The 12805-nt window shown below is 44.7% G+C and overlaps 1 protein-coding gene across 1 annotated transcript in view; it reads left to right on the top strand.

Annotated features, from left to right (window-relative positions):
* The first annotated feature begins 5527 nt into the window (after window positions 1-5527).
* SUPT5H (SPT5 homolog, DSIF elongation factor subunit) overlaps window positions 5528-12805 on the top strand; it is a 39462-nt gene continuing 32184 nt past the window's right edge. The window contains 4 exon segments of the mRNA XM_075608215.1: window positions 5528-5770; window positions 9661-9780; window positions 9885-10044; window positions 10800-10865. Of these exon segments, the coding sequence (XP_075464330.1) occupies window positions 9700-9780; window positions 9885-10044; window positions 10800-10865 (307 nt within the window). The 5' untranslated portion in view covers window positions 5528-5770; window positions 9661-9699.

Raw genomic sequence — 12805 nt, 5'->3', positions numbered from 1 at the left:
AGGGTGAGAGAGAGACGGAGAGAGGGTGAGAGAGAGACGGAGAGAGGGTGAGAGAGACGGAGAGAGGGTGAGAGAGAGTGAGAGAGAAACCGAGAGAGGGAGAAACCGAGAGAGGGAGAAACCGAGAGAGGGTGAGAGACGGAGAGAGGGTGAGAGACGGAGAGAGGGTGACTGTGGGGGGATGGGGTGACTGGGTGTGGGGATGGGGTGACTGGGTGTGGGGATGGGGTGACTGGGTGTGGGGATGGGGTGACTGGGTGTGGGGATGGGGTGACTGGGTGTGGGGATGGGGTGACGTGTGGGGATGGGGTGACGGTGTGGGGATGGGGTGACTGGGTGTGGGGATTGTGTGATTGGATGGGGTGACTGGGTGGGGTGATGTGGGGTGGTGGGGTGTCTGACTGGGTGGGAATTACTGACTGTGACTGGGTGGGGATTACTGACTGTCTGACTGGGTGGGGATTACTGACTGTCTGACTGGGTGGGGTGACTGGGCAGGGGGCAGGGGGGTGGGATGACTGACTTTTGACTGACTGGGTGGGGGGGAGTGACTGGGTGGGGGGGGGTGACTGACTGGGGGGGGGGAGTGACTGACTGGGTGGGGGGGGGGACTGACTGACTGGGTGGGGGGGTATGACTGACTGACTGGGTGGGGGGGGGACTGACTGACTGGGTGGGGGGTATGACTGACTGACTGGGTGGGGGGGGGTATGACTTACTGACTGGGTGGGGGTATGACTTACTGGGTGGGGTGGGGGTATGACTGACTGGGTGGGGTGGGGGGATGACTGACTGACTGGGTGGGGTGATGACTGACAGGGTGGGGTGGGGGGATGACTGACTTACTGACTGGGTGGGGTGGGGGGATGACTGACTGAGTGGGTGAGGTGGGGGGATGACTGACTGATTGGGGGGATGACTACCTCTGGTGTCCTACACGTGTGTACACACACACACACCACTCTCTCTCATACACACACACACACACACACACACACACACTCTCTCTCGTTGGGGGGGGGGGGTCAGGGGGGAGTGGAGACAGCCACGGGGACCGAAGGGAACACCCCTGCCCCGCGCGTGCAGCCACAGGAGCGGAACCGGAGGGGGGGTAATCCCCTGCTGTCATAGCCTGCCCCGCGCGAGCAGCCACGGGGACAGGAGCAGAGACCAGAGGGGAAGCGGGTTCGGGGGGGGGGGAGGGACGACATTCCCCTCTATCATCTCCTGCCCCGGGCGTGCAGCCACTGGGACAGGAGCGGGACCGGAGCACACGCGGGACAGGGTGGAAATCCCCCGCTGTCATCTCCTGCCCCGCGCGAGCAGCCACAGCCACAGGGACAGGAGCGGAGATTGAGGGGATGAGGGGGGAAGCGCGAGCAGGAGACAGGGAACGAGCGCGCGAGGAGCAGCCATTACTTACCCCTGCAGAGAAGGGCTCCATTCCACGTCACGGCCAATTGGCCAATCAGCCAGGAGGATTTTTTTTATTTATTTATTTTTACATTTGTGGGAGGGGGGGGAGCGGAAAGGGAGGGGGAAGCGGAGACAGCCACGGGGACCGAGGGGAACACCCCTGCTGGCATCGGGAGCAGCCACGGGCACTGGGGGAAAGCGGGGATCGTAGGGCAACCGGGACGGGAGGGGGGGGGAGACATCGCCCGCTGTCATCTCCTGCCCCACGCATGCAGCCACAGGGACAGGAGCGGAACCGGAGGGCAAGCAGGACAGGGAGGGGGGGGGAGACATCGCCCGCTGTCATCTCCTGCCCCACGCATGCAGCCACAGGGATAGGAGCGGAACCGGAGGGCAAGCAGGACAGGGGAGGTGGGGGAGATATCGCCCGCTGTCATCTCCTGCCCCACGCGTGCAGCCACAGGGACAGGAGCGGAACCAGAGGGCAAGCGGGACAGGGGAGGGGGGAGAAATCCCCTGCTGTCATCTCCTGCCCCGCGCGTGCAGCCACAGGGACAGGAGCGGAACCGTGGGACAGGGGGGGAAATCCCCTGCTGTCATCTCCTGCCCGACAGGAGCAGAGACTGGAGGGGATGAGGGGGGAAGCGCGGGCAGGAGACAGGGAGCAGCCATTACTTACCCCTGCAGAGAAGGGCTCCATTCCGCGTCACGACCAATTGGCCAATCAGCCAGGAGGATATTTGTATTTATTTATTTAAAAAAAAAAAAATTTGCGCAGAGTAGGGAAAAAAAGTAGCTGGCCACCGGCCAAATTCCGTTCGCGCCTGGCGAGTGGGCGACCGGGTTTGTCGAGCACTGCTAATAGGTAATGAAATGTGTTCCAAACCGCTGAACGAAAAGGCCTCAATGTGGTCTTGAGGACAGCTAGAGAAGTGTCTGGATACTGGAAATCTGAGGTCCTTTGACAAAGCACACAGATGTATGTATGTCTTTGTTTATATAGCGCCATTAGTGTACATAGCGCTTCACAGTAGTAAAACACGTGGCAATCATAAATAACAAATAATACAAATAACAGATCATGGGAATAAGTGCTTCAGACATAAAAGTAACATTTCGGAAGAGAAGTCCCTGCTCCAAGGAGCTTACAATCTAATTGTAAGATGCACGTAACATGTTAGAACCAAGACTCCTGCTTGTCTCATGTTGCCATTGCTTCAATAAAGTAAGGCATTTTTTAGCGATCCAGCCGCCGTCATCCGTTTCCTTCTATTGGAACGCAGTGCACCGCCTTTTTCTAACCCCCTTGGGAGGAAATCACTTCCCCTTTCCAGAGATTACTTTTATATGTTCCTGTGATATCCATGGTAATGCTTCTGATATTTATTAGTACAAGGTTACACGCAGCATTGTACATGGAGAAGAATCTCTTCTCAGAGTGAGCATTGTGTATAATAAGGCATTGCTACCCAGTGCAGTGGAAAATGATCAATTCTAAACAGTCCTTACAGATCCAATGGAGTTTCTGACTTTTACAAAAAAAAACAATTACATTATTATTCTGATGTCAAAGTTAACACATTTGGTTAATTGGAATAAATACAACTCGTTCATCAGAGCAGGGAATCCTAGGGAGATGACAGATAACATGTGTACAGGAAGACGGGATTATTTAGGATGCGGGAGAGAATGGAGGACGGTTGGGGTAAGAAGAGTGCAGATAACTGGAAAACAGGAAGTTTGTTAATGACATTCTAAATGTTAAAGACACTTTGTGGTGATTTAAGGCAGGTCTACTTCCTGTAGTAAAGTATATACACCTCCCTACTCCTCGGGTTCAGCATTTAGAATGTCAGCTTCTCTTTACAAGAAACAATCTGTGTTAGTTCTATTGTGTGCATTACATACTCTGATGGAGCAACATCTAAAAATTGTGCTTTTTACAAAATCTCACCCTGTTTAATCAGCTGTGTTTGCAAAATCTTATTAAAAAGACTAATCCTCTGCTTTTGTGATCTGTCCCCTTTACAAATTGAGGAGCATGCGTCAATCCTAAAGCTGCGTCCAGGGTCAGCGCTTAGGCGCTGACCCGTGCTGACTCTTGTCAGTGAGCCCCTGCAACCGCAATGAGAGCGGCTTTAGCAGGGGCTCGCGCACGCTTCCGCAAGCGTGCGAAAGCGTAGGTCTTATTCAAATTATAGATTTTCGCGCTCACGGGAGCCTAGGGCCGGTCACGTGAGCGGTTCGCCCAATGAGGGCGAACCAGCTCTGTGACGTCACAGCCCCCCCCCTCTCCCGCCCCCGGACCAAGGCCAGGGAAAGCACCCGCTTTCCCTCAGCCTCCGCACAGCTGCAGTCCTATTGACGCAGCCTAAGGCTTTGTCCCCGCTTGCGCTGAGCTTGCTCATGCTTGGAGAGCTCTCCAAGCATGAGCACGGGTGTCCTTTAAATTTTCGCAAGCGCACGCGGGGGAGACAATGCAGGGGAAGCAGAGCGCGCTTGTAAGTCTGTAAAATTTGTTTATGTAAGCGCAGAGCGCCGGTGAGCGTGTGTGCCCGCGCAGGCGCGCATCGCGTGAGCGGGGACTTGCATATATATGGTGTTATATATATATATATATATATATATATATATATGCAAGTCACCTCACCAAGCGCCGCCCGCTCAGCGCTAGCGGGGACGCAGCCTAAAGATTAATGTATGCGATTCAGAGATGTGCCCAAGTTCAGAATCCGCACATACCGATATCTTTCAGGACACCAGAGGCCAGGGTAATGTACACACACGCCCACAATAACTGCTAAACAAGAAATTCATTTACATATGTGGATGTACAAGTAAAACCAGCATCAGATGAATCAATGGAAGAACCCCACAGAAACAGCAGGAGCTGGTTTTGTGCTGTACTTTGTAGCTTGTAAATGAGGGGCTATGGGAAATGTTTACTAAGCCCTGTTAAGTCACAAGACAGGTAGAAAATACTCACCCAGGGTATATTACTTAAGAGCTTTATTATGATACCAAAACCACAGCATACAAATACAATATAAAACAAATATTACAAATATATAATTTAAATTATAATCTAACTTGTGCTACCAGTTACAGATGTGGAGTAAATAACATCAGAAGAAAAGAATTAGAACATGGTGTTAAAACTGCCCAGTCACACATTTACCAAACAAAATGAGAATTTTAACAAAGTAAATAAAATATAAACATAAATAATTAGATTCAAAATAATGTCTTTTAAAGTAAAATGTAGTAGAAAAAGTAAATCGTTAAAATATAAAATGTGGCATTCTTCTAAACTGTGCTAGAGTAATCAGAACTAAATATGCGAGATCCAGGGTGTAAATTACAAAATAAACATTCTGGTAAACAATATGGAAGAAGCCTACGTAAATTGGAATTAACCAATATACCCCCCAAATTGGAATTCACCAACACTATATGTAATAGTTTATATTTCTAATTAGTGTACGCAAGACATATCACTTAAATACACAGCCCTTTCCCAACGTACCCTGAATGGTAGAGAGGCTGGGTAACATAAAAAGCAGTGGTTCAGCTTTCTTGTTTAACAGTCAGTCTCCAAGCTTAATAATACACGGGCTTAAAAGAAAGATGGCAATGCACTCACAAAAGACAAGCATAGAAGATCGTATCTGTAGGTAAGCGATGTCAATGGGTTTTTGAGTCAGGTCTGTGTAGGTTGCAGTGTATTCGAAAGCACCAGTTCCCGCATCAACCGTCCGGCCAATTTGTAAATTGATTTTATATTATAATATTGGGTGTGTTCACAAAAGATTAGAGGAAACAAAATACAAAATATACTATTTTTGTTATTACTTGAATCTTATATACAAATTCTTGGTAACTTAAGGATTCTTCTTGGGCATGAATGTAATCAGCCATCACTAACCACATAAGGTATATGAAACTGCCCTGTTGCAGTCCTCAGACCTTTATACACAGTCGTCGCCATATTTGTGGACAGTCTATTCCGCCGCCAGCAAGACGGCAATGCTGCAGTGACCTCACGCGTCAACTCTGTTCTCGCGAGATCCCAGCTAAATGCAGAGATAATACTGACAGTCAAGCAACCGTAAAGTCCACTCCACGTGAGGTCAGAACAGGAAGTTTATAGAGTTAAGTGATGAACGGAAAACAAAAGTCTATCATAGAAAAGAACCGAAACCAGAAATCGTTGGCAAATTGCATACCAAAGCCGGGAGTTATTCGTGACGAGTGAGAACCAGCGCCGGAAGTTGCTCGTGGCGAGTTGAGAAACGGAACCGGAAGTAGATTGTGCTTGCTGCACATCTAGGAGCCACAACTGCGAGAGAAAAAGGTAAAATATTGATGTTATGTATCGTAATTATATAGTGACGGGGTTATATAATCTCTATCGTGCTTTTTCTCGTTATATAGTGAGCTGCGTATCAGTATGTACACAGTGTTATATAATTATACACAGCTATATATAAATGAAACCGAAGAGGGGCAATATAATGATATCTGTTGTAGTGAAGTCAGTCAGCAAATATACTTATACACAGCTATACGCAATATAATTCGATCTGTTTCTTGCATGTGTATCAGTGTATACTGCTATATACCTTATTTTACATAGTTATACACAGCTATGTATATACATGGACATTGGGTAATATAATTATGTTATTGATGTACATCTGTATATTAAATACACCATATATATGTTCTATGCTTATTGTCTCTCTGTGTCTGTGTGTGTGTGTGTATGTATGTATGTGTATATGTTTATATATACAAATAGTAAATGCCGGGTGCACACTATGAGCATGTATGAACAATTGTAGATATGCTCATCAGTGGATGGGGTGCAGGCGGAAGGACAGGGCACACCAACATGTCCAATAGATACAGAATGTAGAAAATTCACAGCACTCTCCAGGTATCAAACTTCTACTCATACTGTTACTCTCTTTATCAGGTGATATTGAACCTAACCCAGGCCCTCCCTTTTCAACTCTGTCCCATACCCCAGAGAATACCCCCTTCAAATTCCAAAAGGGTCTATCTGTCGCCCATATAAATATCCGGAGCCTGCTGCCCAAACTGGATGAACTAAGGGCATGGTGCCTTATACATAAACCCATAGCCATCGTTCTCACAGAAACATGGCTAACCCCTAGAACCCCTGATGCAAATATTGCCATTCAGGGATACTCCATTTATAGGAGAGATAGGTCAAAGAGAGGAGGTGGGGTGTTATTTTATATTGCAGACACCTTACAATTTACACTGTTAAATTGCCCCCCAAGCCCACCTTTTTTTGAAATCCTAGTTGCAAAATCTGCCTTCCCTTTTCTAAGCCTATCTTGGTTGGTGGCATCTACCGCCACCCTAAAGCCCCTCTCCAGTCCCTGACTGATATCACCCAGTTTCTTGGCTCAGTTTCCTCTCTGAATGAGAAGAGTGAGCTGCTAGTTCTTGGGGATTTCAACTTCAATTGGCTCGACCCTAAAAACCACAAAATCCAGATGCAACACAAGTCACTTAACCTAACGCAACTCATTTCCCACCCACACGGACAAACCTGAAATCTCACAACCACTCCTTGCTAGATTGGATTCTCTCCTCAAATCCCAGCAGAATCCAATCCTCTGGCATCCTTCCTGACATTTTCAGTGACCATGCAATAGTGTACTGTGTAAGGAAAATTAAACCACCCCAATCAAGCCCTAAAGTTCTCCTCACTAGAACATTTAGAAACTTTAACCCACAACAGTTTCTGGCTGACCTTACCAACTTCCCTTGGTACAGAATCGACTTAATTTATGCGCTCGACTATTTCCAATCCGAGTTCTTAAAACTCTGTGATACCCATGCTCCACTACGCAGAATAAGAGTACGGGAGGCCCACCTTCCATGGGTTACAACTGACCTTAGTATAAAGAAAAAGGAATACTAATTGATGGTGAATATTTGTCAACTACTATTTCTAGACAACCTTATTTGTACCACAATTTAATAAGAATTTGCTGAAGCAGGTAAGGAGGTGGTGGAGCCTCCATATTAATATCAGCAAACCCAAAGCGATGTTTAAAAAATGCGTCAACTCTACAAAGATCAAAATACATTAAATACAACTAGAAGTTGAAAAGTATGTCTTACCTTGGCCACGGAGTACAAATGTTTGGCACCTTTTTAATGAAATCAACAGGAGAATGAAAATGGGGTGGAGCACATTTGGAAGAAACATGACATTCTTTCAAGGAAATGTCCACTGTGTCTTCAGAAGAAAGTTTCGACCAGTGTGTTGTAACCGTACGCATGCATGTATGGGAAACTTAGACCTTTTAAATGCGAACAAAAACGGATGGGAGAACAAACCCCCAGCGATGCTAGCCAGAGTAATGACCATGCACATACGTATGCAATATATGACACATAAAGTCTCCCTTTCCTTGCTTGTGGACAGCTTAATAAACCCGTTAAAACAATGACCCACCTAGTCAGTAGTATATATGGTATTATGAAATCCAACCACTTGAAATCCAACCACTTGAAAAACACCACTTAATTCGCCTGTTCAATAGACTTATACATAAGGTAGATCTTGAATGAACACGCAGTGGTGAGCGTGAAACTTGATTGCCAATAGTTGTGAAGGCAAGACGAGTGTGTATACAAATGAATGAAATAATTACTCACTCGGTACACCGTGGGACTCCGGGTGCTGTCGGCGAGCTCCTACCAAATGAAGTCAACGTAGAATTGGAGTGTGTTAGGCGGTGCAGCTGCCTCGAAAGGAAGAATGGAAAACTGGACTGCTGTCTTCTTGGTACAAAAAGTAAGTTTAATGGCACAGAGAGAACTCTTACTCTTGCTACTTTTAATGTGCCATTAAACTTACTTTTTGTACCAAGAAGACAGCAGTCCGGTTTTCCATTCTTCCTTTCAAGGCAGCTGCACCGCCTCTCACACTCCAATTCTACTTTTAAAGGTGAAGACAATTCAAAAGCCTCAGACACCTCAAAAAAAGTATGGAAAATTGTACACTGGGTATTACTCGAAGAGATGAGAAACATAATGAATAGGTTCGAAAGCAACAAACGTTCTTTCAAGGGTGAAGCAATTAAAATAAGTGAGGCAGGCATATTGCAAGAAGAAATTATCACTGTTGGACAAAGATTGTAGTCCAAGGGATAACAAAAGACCAAAGTAAGGTGGGAGGATGAATTTAGGACATTTTGTTGGAACAACATGGAGAAGAGAGGCTTGCAAAGGCAGTACCTGGAATAGAATTTGGGGGTGGGGGGTACACACACACACACACACACACACACACACACACACACACACACACACACACACACACACACACACACACACACACACACACACTGTTTGGGAGAAGATTGATAATAATTATTAAAGATTTATTACAGCCTTCATTTTCATTGTTCTGTATACCGTGAAAGGGGGGGAGCCTCTATTACTATTATATTTGATTATATAGTTTCCAAGAGAGAGGTTAGTATATTGTATATGTAATATTTATAATGTATGTGTGAGTATCATTAATAATAATTGTTTGTTCTTGTATAGCGCTGCTAGTTTTACGTAGTGCTTTACAGAGACATTTTGCAGGCACAAGTCCCTGCCCCGTAGAGCTTACAATCTGTGTTTTTTGGTGCCTGAGGCACAGGGCGATAAAGTGACTTGCCCAAGTTCGCAAGTCAGCCGACATCGGGAATTGAACCAGGCTCCCCTGCTTCAAACTCGGTGCCAGAGTCAGTGTCTTTACTCACTGAGTCGCTCCTTCTCGCATTAAGATGGAAATGCTTGCTAAAAGAATTTGTAGGTCTGGCAGTATTCACAAATAAAACCTTTTATTAATCCTCATAAAATAAATAATGGTAAGACAAAATATCAATCCTCACATTGTGCTGCGAAACATGTTGGTGTGTTACAAATAATAGGAGCGCTTTTAATGCTATTTCTGTAAAGTGTGAAAGCTCAATCCCAGGAATTAAAGTGTGTGTGTGTGTGTGTGTGTGTGTGTATATGTATATATATATATATATATATATATATAATGTGTTAAGTAATCTGTGTGTGTGTATATATATATATATATTTATATTTATATTCCTTGTTGTGTTATTGAAAACTTTTGCAGAGGTAAAATGGGTTATAGGACTCCCTTTCCTGTGCTATGTTGTGACACTGCGTGTTTGCTACGTCTCATAGATTGCATAGCCCTCAAACACAGGAGATTAACGGGTGACAATGTCAGACAGCGAGGACAGCAACCTCTCAGAGGAGGAGAGCGACAGAAGCAGTGAGGTCGAGGAGGTGGAGGAAAACGAGGTGAGGTGTAAGTGCAGGCTCTGCACTGAGCATCTCCAGGGCTGGGTATAAGGCAGTGTGCAGGTTGGCGGCAGTGCGGATAGTTAGCATGTGCTTATCTGTAGGAGGTGGAGGAGAGAGTCAGTGTCGCTGGCAGCGAGAAGGGAGAGGAGGAAGAAGCAGAGGAGGAAGATGAGGAGGAATATGACGAGGAGGAGGAGGAGGACGATGATGACCGACCTCGAAAGAAACCGCGGCATGGGGGATTTATCCTGGATGAAGCTGGTAGGATCAATTGACTTTCTGTAACTAACCTCCCAGGGAAGATACACTTGAAACTGCTTACCTACAGCAGGGTGACAAGGGACAAGAAGATCGCTCTCTCCACCCCCTCCCCCCCGCAGGGTGACATGGACAGAGGGGTGCTATACATTTTTTACCCCTGTCCACATGGTGACATAACCAGGGGAGGACCTGTAAGTCTGTCCCTCTTTCTGAGATAGGATAGAGGATGCCTACAAGTCTGCCCGTTCCCTTACAGGGCTACTTAGTGTTTCTACCCACTGATTAAAGTGGCAATGCAGTTTGCATTTTTTTTTGTTTTCAAAGTTGCAGCAGCTGCTTAGCTTTAAAGAAATGTAATCAACTAAGCGACCGGTCTGTTCTCCCGTGATCGGTCGGAAAAGATGCAGTTTCCCCGGGTTTACACTATGGTGGCCTATTTCAAAATAGGTATATTTAATGCCTTTGTAAGTGGTTGCTATAGCAACCGAAGGAAGCTTAATTCATTAAAACTCATTAAATGGGACATTAAAAAAAAGCATGATATATTATCCAATACAACACATCTGATGTTTAAAAAAAAAAAAAAACACAAATGATTTTGAATGTAAGCTTAATACATAAAAACTCATTAAAAGGGGCAAAAGGAGTACAGAAAAAATGCAGTAAGTAATATCTAATACTACACAACTGATTTAAAAAATGTATTGGGGTTTTAACGAATTGCCGCTTTAACCAGATCTATCCTCTCTGATCAGATGTGGACGATGAATATGAAGATGAGGATCAGTGGGAGGATGGAGCTGAGGACATTCTGGAGAAAGGTACAGGGTGTGGGTGACCCAAGGACAGCTCAGAGGGTCTGTTTTATTCACAGTGGGTCTGTCCTGCTCTCTCACAATCAGCTGGATGCATGGGCAGAGTTAAGCGTGGAAGGGAACTCAGGAGCAGCTCAGTTGGGCTGTGTCTGTATAGGTGTGTGAGTATGTTTGTCTCCCTGTATGTGGGTGTATCTGTCACTGACACCTGCGTGCCCCACTGCTCATCCTTTTCTTGTAATGAGAAGGGTCGCTATAGAGCAGTGAGGAACTGTAGTTTTACACACAGGTAATATGACTCGGCTTCTCATTTGTTTGCATGCTTCCTCTTAGTGTCTGGTAATGAAGGTCTCTGCCCTTTTTCATACCTAGAGATATGTGTACACATCCTGTGTGTATAGCAGTGGCTGAAGTGGCATTAGAAAGTAGCGGTACTGTGCACCGTTAAACTGAAGATTTTATTATATCTATAGTCTAAGAACACAAAAGCAACAAGTTATTTCTAAATAAACCAAATTTTCCTGACAGCAGGCATAAAAGCAGAATACTCTGCAGAACATTCACAAAAATAACCTAATTTATTTTCTTCTTTTAAACCATTTGAATGACTTCCTGTGCAGCAGACATCTTTTTATATCCCCAGATAAAAATAAGGACATGTTAGAGAACACGCGCACACAAATATATATATATGTATATATATATATGTGTGTGTGTGTGTGTGTGTGTGTGTGTATATACACACATGCTTATTACATACACATTTGTGATCTACAATACACACAATATTTATTTTTATATATGTGTGTGTGTATAACAGAAAAGAAGCAGCTGGCACTCCAAGCAAACACTAATTCAAGGGGCATGTTCCATAAGCATCAATAGGACAAACATGTTTCTCAGGCGAGAAAGCAAGAAACAGCACTCATATAAATATATATATATTTATTATATTATATTAACAAGGAGGGGAAACAAGAAGTGGCGCCTATTGACGACTGAACTGACCAAGTATAATAGGTGCTAACTATGAAGAACTAGTGAACCATAAAAAACGAAGGAGTATATAACACAATAAAAATATCAACTACTAAAAAGATAAAATAAAAAATAAGAAAAAATATACAAAATGTAAAAAAACAGCAATGAATATCATTAAATAAGTAAAAAAATAGAAGATACAAAAACCAGTCCGAAAACACTGTCCTCCAGAGTCTTTGCAGCCTGTTTGAGGGGAACACCACTCCCTTGAAGATATCTAGAGGAGAAACAAACAGAAAACAGGCGCACTCATAGTGTAGTAAGGTTAACAATTTTATATGGGACTGTATAAAATATGTACTTCACACTCACAAATGGAGGAAGATTAAATGCATGTATGAGATAAAATCTCAATCGCCAACAAATGAAGCAGGCACTCAGCTGGAACTGCGGATAAGGTGCCGTTACGTCGCTGTACAGGAGGGACCCGTTGCGGTGGATACTCCGTGTATCGGAGACAGGGTACAGACACCTCCCTGCTGTTCAAACGTTCCTCTCACCATAGAGAGCTTCCGGGTCAGCCTCGTCACTCACAACTCATTGAGCGCTGTCACAGCTGAGGCACGCTCTATAGTGTAAGATAGTAAAATAGTGCACATAAAATAATGCACTCACAAGGATAGAATAAATAAAGGCATTGAAAGAGCAGTCTCATTAACACCTGTCAGCACGTTTTGAACAGGTGTGTGTGTGTGTGTGTGTGTGTGTGTGTACACATACATACATACAGTTGTGTGAACAAGAAAGTACACCCTCTTTGAATTCTATGGTTTTACATATCAGGACATAATAACAATCATTTGTTCCTTAGCAGGTCTAAAATTAGGTAAATGCAACCTCAGATGAACAACACCACATGACATATTACACCGTGTCATGATTTATTTAACAAAAATAAAGCCAAA

Source organism: Ascaphus truei, chromosome 7, assembly GCF_040206685.1.
Source record: "Ascaphus truei isolate aAscTru1 chromosome 7, aAscTru1.hap1, whole genome shotgun sequence".
NCBI classification, from domain to species: domain Eukaryota; kingdom Metazoa; phylum Chordata; class Amphibia; order Anura; family Ascaphidae; genus Ascaphus; species Ascaphus truei.
This window is presented reverse-complemented; position numbering and strand designations above follow the sequence as displayed.